General features: G+C 45.2%; 2 protein-coding genes across 4 annotated transcripts in view; both read right to left on the bottom strand.

The window, feature by feature from the left end:
* Positions 1–6,934, bottom strand: part of wnk4a (WNK lysine deficient protein kinase 4a) — a 37,293-nt gene extending 30,359 nt beyond the window's left edge. For 2 of the 3 annotated variants that reach the window (XM_076760203.1, XM_076760206.1), the window contains exons 1-2: positions 6,591–6,934; positions 5,675–6,340 (exon numbers count right to left, since the gene is read on the bottom strand). In XM_076760203.1, coding sequence (XP_076616318.1) covers positions 5,675–6,307 — 633 coding nt within the window. In that variant the 5' untranslated portion in view covers positions 6,308–6,340; positions 6,591–6,934. Of the gene's footprint in view, positions 1–5,674; positions 6,457–6,590 lie in introns of those variants that run through there. The other variant, XM_076760204.1, reaches the window with a different exon arrangement.
* Positions 6,935–7,027: 93 nt separating this feature from the next.
* Positions 7,028–12,122, bottom strand: vps25 (vacuolar protein sorting 25 homolog). The gene is made up of 6 exons (XM_076760063.1): positions 12,026–12,122; positions 10,340–10,485; positions 9,430–9,483; positions 9,242–9,330; positions 8,806–8,881; positions 7,028–8,539 (listed from the first exon to the last, which is right to left on the bottom strand). The coding sequence occupies exons 1-6, from the start codon at positions 12,070–12,072 to the stop codon at positions 8,427–8,429; spliced, it is 525 nt and encodes a 174-aa protein (XP_076616178.1). The 5' UTR covers positions 12,073–12,122; the 3' UTR covers positions 7,028–8,426.
* Between the last annotated feature and the right edge of the window lie 522 nt (positions 12,123–12,644).

The following is a 12,644-nucleotide window of genomic DNA, read 5'->3' as shown; positions in this document are numbered from 1 at the left end:
AGCTTTGTACTCCCAACGCATGAAAATAATCATACTCGGAAACATTTTCGTCATTTTTTATCATTGCCTGTATGATATGATAACCATATCTGCTATACTCTGTTATTACTTAACAACATATTCTGGATGTTTGTTGAGGGCTTAAACATAATAGAAAAACAAACAGAAAGGCGGATTATGGTGTTTGCATGTCTGCTAGGCGGGCTAACGCTGGTTTATCTCAGATATCATGTTTAGCTTTCTCTTGATCGAGTTTACAGAAGCTTCATCAAGCCATTCGAAATGCATTATTGTATTTATGTTCCAAGTCATAACATAAGTAATTTGAGGCTCCAATAACAAACTAATTATCATGGAAAATCAAAAATTAAAAACACTAATAAACTAAAATTTAAGTCCAGAAGACTACAGGAACGGCCTTCAGCAATTCTCCGATTCTTTGACATCTGAAGGCTCCTCTTAACTTTCTCGAGCATCGACATGTTTGTGCCGCTCATCTCTCCTGTTGGGGGTCCCTGAGCAGGGCTGCAGCCTCCCCCAGCATGACTCAGGGTACAGTCACCGGTCTGTCACGGCTGGAAAAACAAATTCACTTTCACCTTCACACCTACAAGCAACTTAGTTTCCAATAGAAACACGAACACACCAAACAGCCCCAGGCTCCTGCACACAGAGCCACCGTGCTGCTGTCCCAGCTTGCACCTACAGTTTCCACCCTAAACAAGACGCTTACATATTATCAACAGCAGCCATTGAGACACTGTTATCTAGCTTGAGAGCTGAGTGCATACTGTGTGATACAGACACGCCGTATCGTGCAGGGCAATCACCAAATGAGCACAGATTTAGTACAGTACAAGCTTTACACGGGACACGGTGCGGCCTTCCCTGCAGGACCGCGCGGAGCTAATGCAAACAAACAAACAGCCCTCGCGTCAAAGTGACGTGCTGCCATGTGTAAATGTAGGCTATCATTGCGGGTCTCCTTCACTTTCTCCTCAGAGAACATTGGCAGGCCCCGATAAGCTGGATCTCGCTGCACGACGGGCCCTGCGAGGAGAGACGGTGTTGATGTTGGCTACAGCGGAACTGATAGGAAGCCTCCAGCTCGTGTTATGTCGCTGAACACTAGCCACATTCAGATAAAGGTTACCCAGCCAGGCTTCTATGAGGCCCAGGCGAGCATGAGAGAGGGCCAACAGGAATCTAGGGTTAGTGCCAAGCGAGACTTATGCTTTGTTGATTAACCTCATAACTCGGAATACAAACTGTGCAGACCAGAGCGAGGCGTTAATAAGGTTTTACGGCCTTAACTTAATCCGGTGCTATTATATGAGCTTTAAAACGCTTAGAATAAACGTAAACAGCGCAGACTCCAGCGCTTTCTGCCCAGTGAGCCCACTTTCACCGCAGTAATGGCTCCAGCTCTGTGTACAACAGGCGTGACGTGAATCTTCCACAACCTCTCCTGCACTGATCGTTTAGGCTAGAAAATGTCAGAAAACAGTTAAAAGTGGCCGTCATAAGCTCCCAGAGCCCGTGGGGATGGTTTTAAATTGCTTTTTATGTCCGATTAACAGTCTGAAACCCACAGATGATCAACAGTGATAAAAAAGAACTACAGCAAATTCTCAGATTCGAGGCTGGAACCAGTGAATATTGGGTGTTGTTGCTTTAATAAGAAACTGGGAGCAATTAATCAGCCAGTTATCACGAGTGTTTTCAAAAGCACCAACCTCCTCTGCGCTGAAACTGTCCATTCATACAAAGCAGAGCTGATGAATGACTGATATCTAAAGGCCCACATCATCAGCAGAGAGGCTTCGTGTCCCGCAGGAAAGGGTTACCACAAAACTCATTCCTCCAAAAACAATGTTTGTGACCATCTGCAGAAACCACGACCACACGAGAGCATCAGCTTTCACGAGTCGGTATGTCGCGATCAGCAGAAAATTGTCTCTCAGCCTTTATTTATGCATCCAAGGATTTGGCTAATTGGTTGTGGGTGCTGCAGTATTTTTAAATGCATTCAAGCCCATCCAGCATCAAGCGCGGCCCTCATAAACACCGACAGTGCTGAAAATGCAGGTGGCTGTGGTGATGTGGAGCCCGGTGAAGCTGTTTATATAGAGCGTGATGAAAGAATGAGTGTTGGCTTGGGTTTAAAAATGAAACACGAGAGGATAAAAGTATCTGACTTTCTGCTGCAGGCTGGAGGAAACTGCTGCCCTTGAATAAGCTCAGGCATTGTGCAACCAATTCCCTTTAAACGGGCTCACCAAACAGGACATGTGCCTCAGTGCACTCGTTCCAATCAGTTACTCAGTAGCTCGACGTGCTGCCACGTTCACGGTTAAAAGCTTCTGATTCGGCACAACGACGGACGACCTGTGTTTCATGTTTGTTGCAGTTTTGTGGAGGCGGCAGTCATCGGTGGCACACAAAAGCACATGCAGCAGGTTGTAAACTCGGCGTGGGTGAATGGAAGAAGAAGGGGACAATGCAAAGGCTCATCCATTTTTAACCACCTCTGCATATCCTTCAAAGCCCAGTTTATGTTGCCTATATGGCACCTGAGTCACCCGTGAGCCCGTGGGGGAAGGGTTGCTAGGTAGCTGCCAACTGGGAGGTTTTTTTTTTGTCCTTGCTTCTTCTGGAAACAGCTCTAAACTTAAAGCCACATGTCTCTGAACGGGCCTGATAATCACAATGAATTATGTTTGCTTTATTGTTCTATTTATCTACAAGAACTGCATGTGAGTGAAGAAACATGAGATTCAGAGGTTTTCATACGCAACACAAGGAAAGACAGGACGCAGCAGCAGGAAAACTAAAAAAAAAAAAAAGCTTCAGTAGGAGCACACAGAATGTAAAAGGGATGAACAAAGATAATAAATCAATCCTACAAACACATGCGAAATAGATGTTGCGGTGCATTGTGAAACAGAAAGGTTTTACACTTGGACTGTGTGGACATCACTGGGTATTCTGAATCTGTCGGTGGGTGTGTGAGGTAGAAGGTTCAGTGTGTGTTACTGGTGTTTGATTAGTCAGAGCGTTGTGTGCAGACGAGACGAGGAAGATCACAGAGGGACGCGGAGGTCGGGAAAGTCTGATATTTGGCTGATGACAGCCGACTAAAACGTCTCAATTTTTGTAAAATAAACTGGTCTGTGTTCTGTTTAACTGGAAAACTGTTATAAAATTACCCCAAAAATGATGATAACTGACTTTTCTTGTGTGTTTTTTTTGTATCAGCCGGCACATAAACTGCTGCTGGCATATCTGTGACAAAACGACAAAACAGAGCTGATGAGATTTTCCATGATTTTACATTGTTCGGTCTCTTATTATTTATAGCAACATGTGCTTCTGTTAGTGGGAATATGAATACATGCAAACATCCATAAAGCTTTAACGTGAAAGTGTCTTTAGTGTGTGTCAGTGATGTTTGAGCCCGGTCTTCCTCAGACATCAGAAATGTTATTTTTCTTAAATATGTTATAGATACGTGTCATTTCCTTCATGTACTGTAAGTGTGAGGGAGGTCTGTGTGGGTCCAAACACCAACATAAACTTACATGATACTGGCTGGTTACTTTTCTATTGTTTAAACAGCATCATAGCTTTAACATCAGCCACTTCTTGGTCTCTTATTGGTCACAGTTTATGAGCGGTGACCTGACCTGATTACGCGCTGTCCTGGCTGAGCGTCGGTGTTGCATGTCATGGAAGAATCTAAAGGTATTGTTTACTTTTTGTGTGCTGGCACAAAAAGTTCCTGCAGACACCGCCCAGGCTGATCCGTGTTCAGTGGAACAGCACAGGCGACGCGCTGTGGACGGAGAACACCTTCGGTTTACCGTATCAGGAAAAAATCTGCCTAATTCAAATGATGATCTGTGTAAGCGGGACTAAAGCAGATGCTGTTTGAAGCCCTCTTCACAGTCTGATCAGCTGATCTTTCTGCCTGCAGATTACAGCTCAGGCTCTGTAATACATAGTTAAAAGAGCTTAAGGCATTTCTACCTGACTTGTAATGACGCACCTTCACCTGCTGCTCTATCAACATTACAGAGGTGATTGTGTTTAGCCACCAACAGCCAGCTTCTGTGCTCATTGAAGCAATCAAGGACACATGGGGAGGACGGGGAGGTGATTTCAGCTAAGAAACTGCAGCTGAGTCTTTGAGGCTAACTTCTCACAACAGTAACCACATCAACAATGGCCACCTTTAAGCTTATTAGGAGCGATTAAGGAGCTTAACTGGGCTCATGTCTCAAGTAAAAAGCTGAAATGGCATGCTCGTTTCTGAAGTGGTCCCTTGCCAAAGAGCCGCCGGCACTGTGTCGCACTTTAAAAGCATGGATGGACCCCCGCTTGTGTTTGCCTCGAGGGCGCGCAACATCCACACTTGTGCTGTAACGGCGCAGGTAAAGGGGACATCTGAGTGTCTCCGTCTCTGCCTTCCCCCAAACGGACACCTGTTGAGTGAATTGACAGGTGGGCTCTTCAAGTCTCAACCTGCTGCTGCTGGCGCTTGAGCCTTGAGGGCAGATTCACTCCACCCCGTATAATCCCCGACTGCGTCCGCCCTGTGTGCCACCTGCAGAGCTTAAACGCAAGACGAAGCCACTACGCATCGTTTCTCGAGCAAAGTCAGAAAGTGCTTTCACGTGCAGCGGTGTCTTCAAACAACCTCCAAAATCTGTAAAGTAGTAAAGAATAAAAAGCGATCGCATGCCAGTGTTCAGTCCAAAGTCAGTGCGCAGAGGGTTGAATTTGAGGTTTGGAGGGCATGAGGGCACAACCTCGCACCTGAGAAGGCTTACATGGCTGCCAGACACTGATACCAACGCACGTCACACACAACAGCAAATGTTAAGGGAGGACTTATCTTAAATCTTTAAATCCTACGCTGCGCTATCAAACCATGTCAAGTGAGAGAAGAGGCAGCTGTCCCGCAGGCTGTCTGGGGCCAGCATGCCAAACGCTGTGGCATGAAAAAGGCCTGACAGCTCTGGATGTTTTCATCAGGCCGCAGTTGGTCAGCCTCGCTTGTGATGTTTACGCGCCACACGTGAGCGCAAAACCCGGAGATGGTATCGCACAGATCCCTCAGTCCTGCCTCTCAGCATGGAAACATTTCACAGCACAAGTGGATCTATTATCACACAGACACTGAAGCTGGATCGTCGGAGCCGATCGTAAATGCTCTTTGGGTTGGGTTTAGTTTGCGCGTGAGGCGTTCAGAGGGCGAGCCTCGTTAATGAAAACAGAGATTAGAGGGGATCACGGCAGACGGAGTGGTTCAGCTGGAGCTGACTGCTGACAGGATGACCCAGGCTGCCTGACACAGCCCGACTCAAGGTCAACAAGGAATAATATTCAGTAGATTAGCTGCTTCACGTCGCCTCTGATGACCCGCGGGGGGATTAGAGCTGAGTGGGGTAGGAGGGCAGGGAAAGTACCAGCATGTATCTGATCTAAGTTTGCTGCTGGAGGAGAGAAAGGAAGATAAACTCCAGTGAGAAATCTGACTGAAAACCAAAGCAGCTCTGGTGTGGGATTGTACACAAAGAGGGTTCATATTTGAATGTGAGTGGACAAACTAATATTTCCACATTTAAAACAAATTTGCATCGACACTGAAACGTGAAAGAAGCCATCCTACCTGCAGCTCACACCATGCCACCTCCACCGTTGTCTCTGTGTCCAGTCCTTTATAGACCGTCTTGAAAGACCCCCTTCCAATCTCTATGTTGAATTTGAGATATCTTCCCTCGGGCGAGGTCGCCACCGCTTTGGTCTCCACGTCCTCTTTCTCTTCCTGCTCCCACTGAGTATCAAACGTGATGCGGGACAAGATCTTGTGCTGTTTATTGTGAAGTTCATTTTCTGACTCCGAGCTGGCGTCCTGAGCGCCGGATCTCGGGACGGGGTCCCAGTTCCCGCTGAGAGACCCGGCGTCGGGCTCCTGGCTGCAGGGGGGCGTGTTGGAGCTGTTGCCCGGGCTGGAAACGGGGGAGGGCGACGGCGGAGAGTCGTCGGTTTTTTCATCCTCTGCTCTGGACTCGGGCAGCGTTACAATATTCTCAGCTGACCATGACAAGGCTTTGGAAAGGACGCCGCTGTACAGAGGCGAGTCAATGTCCATACTAATTTTCTGCAGCCCGTAAGAGTTTCTCCGTGCGCCCAAACCGTGCGTCCTCAGCACGGATGGGACCCGGGATAAGCAGTCGTCGGTCATATCCATAGCGAGGCCTGGGAAACCGCGTCCTGGTATCTCAACCTGTGCGTGTGACATTGTGGCAGGTTCAACGCCTTCTTGATTTAGTGCCTAAATGTGGAAATGGCACCAGGACAAGTACCGTTACTTCACGTTCCGAGTTACTTTTCCATGATGTCAGTGAAGACAGAGGCTTTAAACAAAGGCTGACCACAAAATAACAGCTCTCTGACATGACTTACAAGACAAGATTAAACACGCCTGTCAGCATCTCGGCTGACATTACCTGTTGCTGTAGTAAACATTAGGGAAATCTTCTAAGTATATACAAAAGACAGAAAAGTAAGACAAATGTACTTACTCATCTCAGCCGCTGCGTAAAAACAATTCATAAACCCACTGCGCACATGAGCGCAGACTGACGCATAGTTCCGATCAAACAATACGAGCCGTCCTCTTCTCTTCTCTTCGCAAAGTCCTCAGCCATAACCTCCGGTGAAAGGACGGCGCTGCCTATATCAACAGAGCTCCGGAGGGCTGTGCGTCCCGTGCGCTCCCACTGCGCGCTCCCAACTCCGCCCCTCGCAGCTTTGACGCGCTATTAAGACGATCCAGGGGGAGTAATTACTACAGTCTGATCTGAGCAGTGTTTGCAAACTAATGTTCTTTAAAACCCCAGCGCGTCATTGGGATGTTTATATTTTCCTTTTTGGTTCTTTCTATCTTTAAAATCTAACTGTAAGTTGCATAAGTTATGAAGAATTTTCTTTTTTTCTCTTTTTTCTTTTTTTTTTCCTTGTGCTGATTAAGTGGACACGTGCCAGACTTCCATCTCATCGTTCTGCTGTTGACTTCACAGGAAAGAGCAGGACAGAAAGTCTCTTCTTCTAATTGGTCCGTCTCTGACCTCAACGTCCCTTCTTCCTCTGAATTTAGATAAACTGAAGAGTCACTTCACCACAGGTTTCTCTCAGTCTGTCGTCATTTGATCAATCTGAATGAGAGCGATTCGCAGCCCGTGGTGGGAATGTGCAGCGTGCCGGCCTCACCTGCAGAGGGAGCCACACCGAGGAGACACGCTGCTGAAACAGGACACCTTTATCAGGCGAGGCCACGCTGGGCCCCACCTGTTCTGCATGCACACACTCGGAGTTATCACAAAAACACACACACACACACACACACACACACACACACACACACACACACACAGGATTCCCTGGAGCTGTATCGTCCCCAGAGGCCGGGACGGACAGCACAGGGTGCCAGTGAACCATCCGGTCTGCAGCCAGTCTCTGCAGCTGCAGGTAGAAAGTGGAGCAGAACATCTCCATCAGTGTGGCTCGAGCCTGCACGTCTGCACACTGTGGGGCGCTGTTAATATTTACATACACAACATCCCAGACCGCTCAAGAGTGTGAAAGACAGTTCAGAGAAACAAGCAAATTTAGCAAATTTCTAATTTATTTTTCTACAGGATATGAAAAAAGGAGGTTGGACATACACAGAAAGAGCGCGAGAGAGAGCATAACAGGAGTGTCACAGTAGCTACTGCACAATAACAGGATGACAGCAATCTGTACACCGAGTCCACTTTTATTACACTCAGCTGAGACGAGCCTGGACCGGTGGTCCGAGTCTCTGTGGAGTTCCTCTTCTGGAAGCATTTATTCTCAAAATAAAAAGTCCCCCCGCGTGTCGCATTTCTTTGGGATGTCTGGCTGGAACAGAGGAACAACAGCCAAGCGAGAGGTCCAGAGCTAATTATACCGCGGAAATTTGTTAAGAGGGAAAATCTGGATAAAACTAGTCGTATTTACAGTAAAGAAAGAGCAAAGTTACAGCTGGTGGGGAAAGATTCTCCCCGAGAATGTTCAGCCATGATAGTGTTCACCCTGATAGATTCATTGCATGGTTTAACGGCAGCAAACGTTACCTCAAAAAGAGTGACAGCTTTAAACACAGTGTCACCTAAAGTACTCCCCCCAAAAAAAACACTTAGAAATGATATTAGTTCTCTTCCAATAAGAAAAGGCTTTGAAGTTGGGCAAACCAAAAGGCAACTGCAGCACCAGCATCCTCTGGGCTGGACAGTGAGCTGCACCTTGCTTAGTCTTAAATGGCTAAATCTTAAAATTTGCCTGTAAGGTGCAGTATGACAGCTCCCAGACAGAGTGTGTGTGATTCCAGCACCGTTTCAGAAGAATTTCACGCCCTTCCCGTCATCCATGGTGATGACCTCTGCTTTGCCTTCTGTTTGTAACGCCTGCAACGAGCGCAGCAGCATCCACTCCTCTAAACCGTGGAACTCTGCAGGAACAGATGACGGGAGGTACGATAAGAATAACCTGCTTTTTACATCTCAAAATAAAGTTACACCGAGATCAGGACTGGAACATTTCAGGGCTGCTATTAAAAAAAAAAATCAAGCAATTATATGTAGAAAAAGAAAGAGAAATTCTTTAAAAAGATGTCACCATGTTAACTCTGACTCATTACATTTAAATACGCTGCTCAATGAGCCCAATAAAAATGCATGAATGCTGACTCATCTTCACATTCTAACGGCGCCGTACCTTCACCCTCCGTGTCGTCACCGTTGGACAGCTCGTAAAGCGTGAACACAGAGTTGACCATCCCGTTTTTGGAAACCTAAAACGTTAAAGAACAGAACAACGATCATTCCCATCATCAGGATCAGTAACGACAGGCGGGACGCTCGCTGAGAAAAGATGTATTTTCTACGCTGGCGGGACGAGAACATGACATTTAGGTGATGATTTCTCAAACGACTGTAATGTTTGACTGTAATTTCAATCCATTTAGATTTCCAGGATCCTGTTTGGGCAGCGCGCTGATATGCACTGCAGTAACCTGCTTACTGTAAAATCAGTGTTTACACGCAGAAGGTCAGTAATCAGATTTCTCCTCAACCTTATTTTGGAAGCAGTGCTGATTTATTTTGAGTAGAGATACGTGACGCTGATTGTGATGTGACGTTTGATGACTCACCCACTGGTATATTAACTTGCCCCATTCCTCCGGTCGTCTCCACATGACTAAACACCGAGACTTGTTTTTGTCCAACCATTCCAGGTTCCCTGGGGTCGGACGACACAGCGATAAAAAAAAGTTTACTACCGCTGGAATGACTTCACAGTGAGACAATGAGACAAACATGGAGGCAGAACAAAACGTACCTTTTTTCCTCAATTCCTCAAACACAACTTGAATCGCTTCCATTGACAGTTTTCCTGAAACTCAGTTAAGGTCAAACAAAAAGAGGAACAAATGTAGAGCAGCACAACCAATTAGTTGAAACTGTCATCTCAAAAAATACTCGACTAAGTAAAAAAATAAAAAATGATGCAGAAGAAGCAGATATATTGTCTTTTTTAGTCCAAACGTTCCTCCTTATCAAAACCTGCTGCCTACATTACCCACAATGCCACTCAGCACATAGCTCTTTTATATCTAGGGGATGGCTATCAGTGCTTTTGAAAGACGTGTGTGCATCTTTACACATGGTGGATATACTTGGATTTAGACGGACTGTAGTTGCGTGTTGATGCCTAATGATGCATTCAATGTAGTATATACACTTACACTTACTGGTATACACCAATTAACCAAAATGTTAGCATGAATTGCACCTTATGCGCACACATTAGCATTTCAGGCACTCAGTGTAGTTCAACATGCCACTCCGAGGCTCGTTAACCTCCAGTAACACCAGGAAAACTGACTTACAGGAGGTAAAATGTGCCCAGTGATCATGTTGATAACTTCCTGTGCTGAAAATGACACTGAAATCAAATTTAGTAACACAGGCTGCTGCGGTGTTGTAGAGGGGAGCCAGTGAGGCGGCGTTATACTGAAAACTTTCCCTGATTGTGAACATTAAAATCATGAGGTGTGTAATTTCATGTCCTCATAAAGGGGGCAGCCTGTAAACCTTCGACTAGCGATCCAAATCAAACAATCTACACAAACATGAGACACAATATGGCTTTGAAACTGGTGTTCTAGAGTAAACAATTCATGAGAGGATCTTCTATCGCGCCGTATAACGCTGGCCTTCACTGAACCACAGGTGGACTGTTAGGATACGTTCTATCTTCTTGTTGTTGAACACGGGGCTTTCCTGAGCCTCCATGACGTCCAGGGTGTAGAGCTTGTGATGCCGGCAGTAAGACAGAGCCAGGGAACACCATGCCGCCAGCTGTTTCTGTCTTGTATCAACATTGGGCTGTAGCCTGTCCACAGAGTGACGAGCAAGAGATGTTAGCACATCAAGGCAAACAGCAGGACAGAAACACTGCAAGCACAAGACAAATTCAGTCTATCTGCACATTTAGTGCATGTAAAAAGAGCCTGTTTTACTATATATAAGTTCCTATGTTTCATTTAAGCATGTCAACCCCATCTAACACACTGGGGTTGAATTAGCACACTGACTGCAAGACAGATCTTATCACCCAACATCAGCATTAGACCTCATTAATGCTCTGAGACCAAATCCCTACAGCCAGGTTCCAAAATCTGGTGGAAAGCCTTCTTAGAAGAGTGGAGGCTGTTACAGCAGCAGATTATGGCCCCTGGTTTAGGACTGAGATGTTCAACAATCACACGCTGAACATCTCATTCCTAAACACACTGAAGGGAGTAGGCCCAGACCACACGCACAGCGAGTACGGCGCCTGTTTCTTAAAGCCAGATATCATGTCAGAGTGCCAGTGAAATGGTGCATTCAAAAGGTTATTACATACTGTTCTGTTGAGGCCTGTTTTTTATCTGTTGATAATCTGAAGGGAATAATCAGCATTTCTGGAGTAAAAAGACCACAGCAGGCAAAAGTCAACACACCAATCACACATTGAAAGTGATTTAAAACACGTCTGAGAGGAACACTTATCAAGAGCCAGCGTGCATTAATCGACCTACACCACAAAACACACACGCAGGACATGATTAAGTTCCCTGTATTTGCTTGGTATCACGACTCAGTTTGCTTTCAGGGAAATTGGGCTCTGAGCTCTTACTAACATCCAGCCGGTGCTCCACCAAAACCTGTGACCCTGCCAAAGACTGATGTGTTGCCAGGTAAGGTGTCGGTGCTCTGTGGACACACCTGTGCACTACAAGCCACCAGTTCCTGCTCTCTCTGCTCTCAAAGGTTGGGACCTTATCTAAATACTCACAAATCTTTAGCAGCTAGCAAAACCTGTGACCCAATATTTTGGTACTGTATTAGGTTTTAGCACATAGCATGCTGCCATAATGTAAAAAGGCACAATATGGCTGAAATTCCAAACCACATCATTCAGTCTGATGGGTCACATAATTGGCTGTAACACCGCATAATAGGTGGTGAACATGTAAGTATTTTATTAGTGTTTTGGTAGCTGACAATTGAAGCTGAGGAAGTGTTGGCTATTTAAACAGCTAGCTAAAGCTAACAGCTAAACTAGTTGTTTAAAACCTGCACACATCATCACAAATGAACCAGATGTTGACGGTTGTAAATATTCGCATGCAGTCGAGCCTTTATGAGTCGCTGAATGAAAACAAGTGGAGCTGTTACAAAAACTTTAGAAAGCCAGTCGCTAACCTGGGTGTGCAAATCCACTTCCCTAGCAATCTGTTTTGTTTAGCCAGTTAGCCGGCTAACATGATGGTAGCTCGCAAATCAACACACTTCGATTCAGTAACACATGAACAATGGAGGCTAACAAACGGAGCTAATGAATCTTTTAAAACAGTCCTTTAAATATGGCTCAGAAAAAGTTGACTCACGTAAAAAACGGTGGGAAATTATATTGCCAGGGCCACTCAAAACTCATTGCAGTTGATGCGGTGCTCACAGCTGACAGCTTCCGGAAGCGCGTCCGACCTCTCAAATAGTTCCGACTACCAACAAAGATTCGGCGACGACTGGATTAAGTGAAACACGAAACATGAACATGTATACGAATAGATGAAAATAAAAGTTTTAAAAAAATATCCAAATTAAAAAACAAGAATGTTAAAATGCATAAATTATAAAACTTAAAAATGGAACTGAAGTTTATGAATTACCAACAGTGAAACTACTAATGTTACATGTATTTTCTAACGTGTTGTACTTTTGGAGGTTCTAAAAGTTTTTGAACCCTGATCCTGCATGACAAATGACTAAAATTTTAACCTTAATACACATGTACAAGTACCTCCAAAGTACAGTACTTTATTCAATGTACGTAGTTTCAATGGAGGCTATACAGTTCTTACTTACCTTCCATCATATATAAATGTAGTACAAAACAAGATCTGACTATATTCAAATAAAGTGCAATATTAAACAGGATAGTGAACTGTAAGTAATTGTACCTAAATACATTATTGTTTTATGATACTTAATACCTCTCAGCAACAG

The sequence above is a fragment of the Chaetodon auriga genome, chromosome 20, assembly GCF_051107435.1.
Source record: "Chaetodon auriga isolate fChaAug3 chromosome 20, fChaAug3.hap1, whole genome shotgun sequence".
Classification (NCBI taxonomy): domain Eukaryota; kingdom Metazoa; phylum Chordata; class Actinopteri; order Chaetodontiformes; family Chaetodontidae; genus Chaetodon; species Chaetodon auriga.
The sequence above is the reverse complement of the archived record's forward strand: the minus strand, read 5'-3'. Positions and strand labels throughout refer to the sequence as shown.

Bases quoted from the DNA above. Each gene is read 5' to 3' on its own strand.
- vps25 (XM_076760063.1), bottom strand. From the start codon at position 12,072: ATGAGTTTTGAGTGGCCCTGGCAATATAATTTCCCACCGTTTTTTAC. The intron at 10,486-12,025 runs GTGAGTCAACTT...CTCTGTGGACAG, and splicing joins AATTTCCCACCGTTTTTTAC to GCTACAGCCCAATGTTGATA. The intron at 9,331-9,429 runs GTACGTTTTGTT...GTCCGACCCCAG, and splicing joins TGAGGAATTGAGGAAAAAAG to GGAACCTGGAATGGTTGGAC.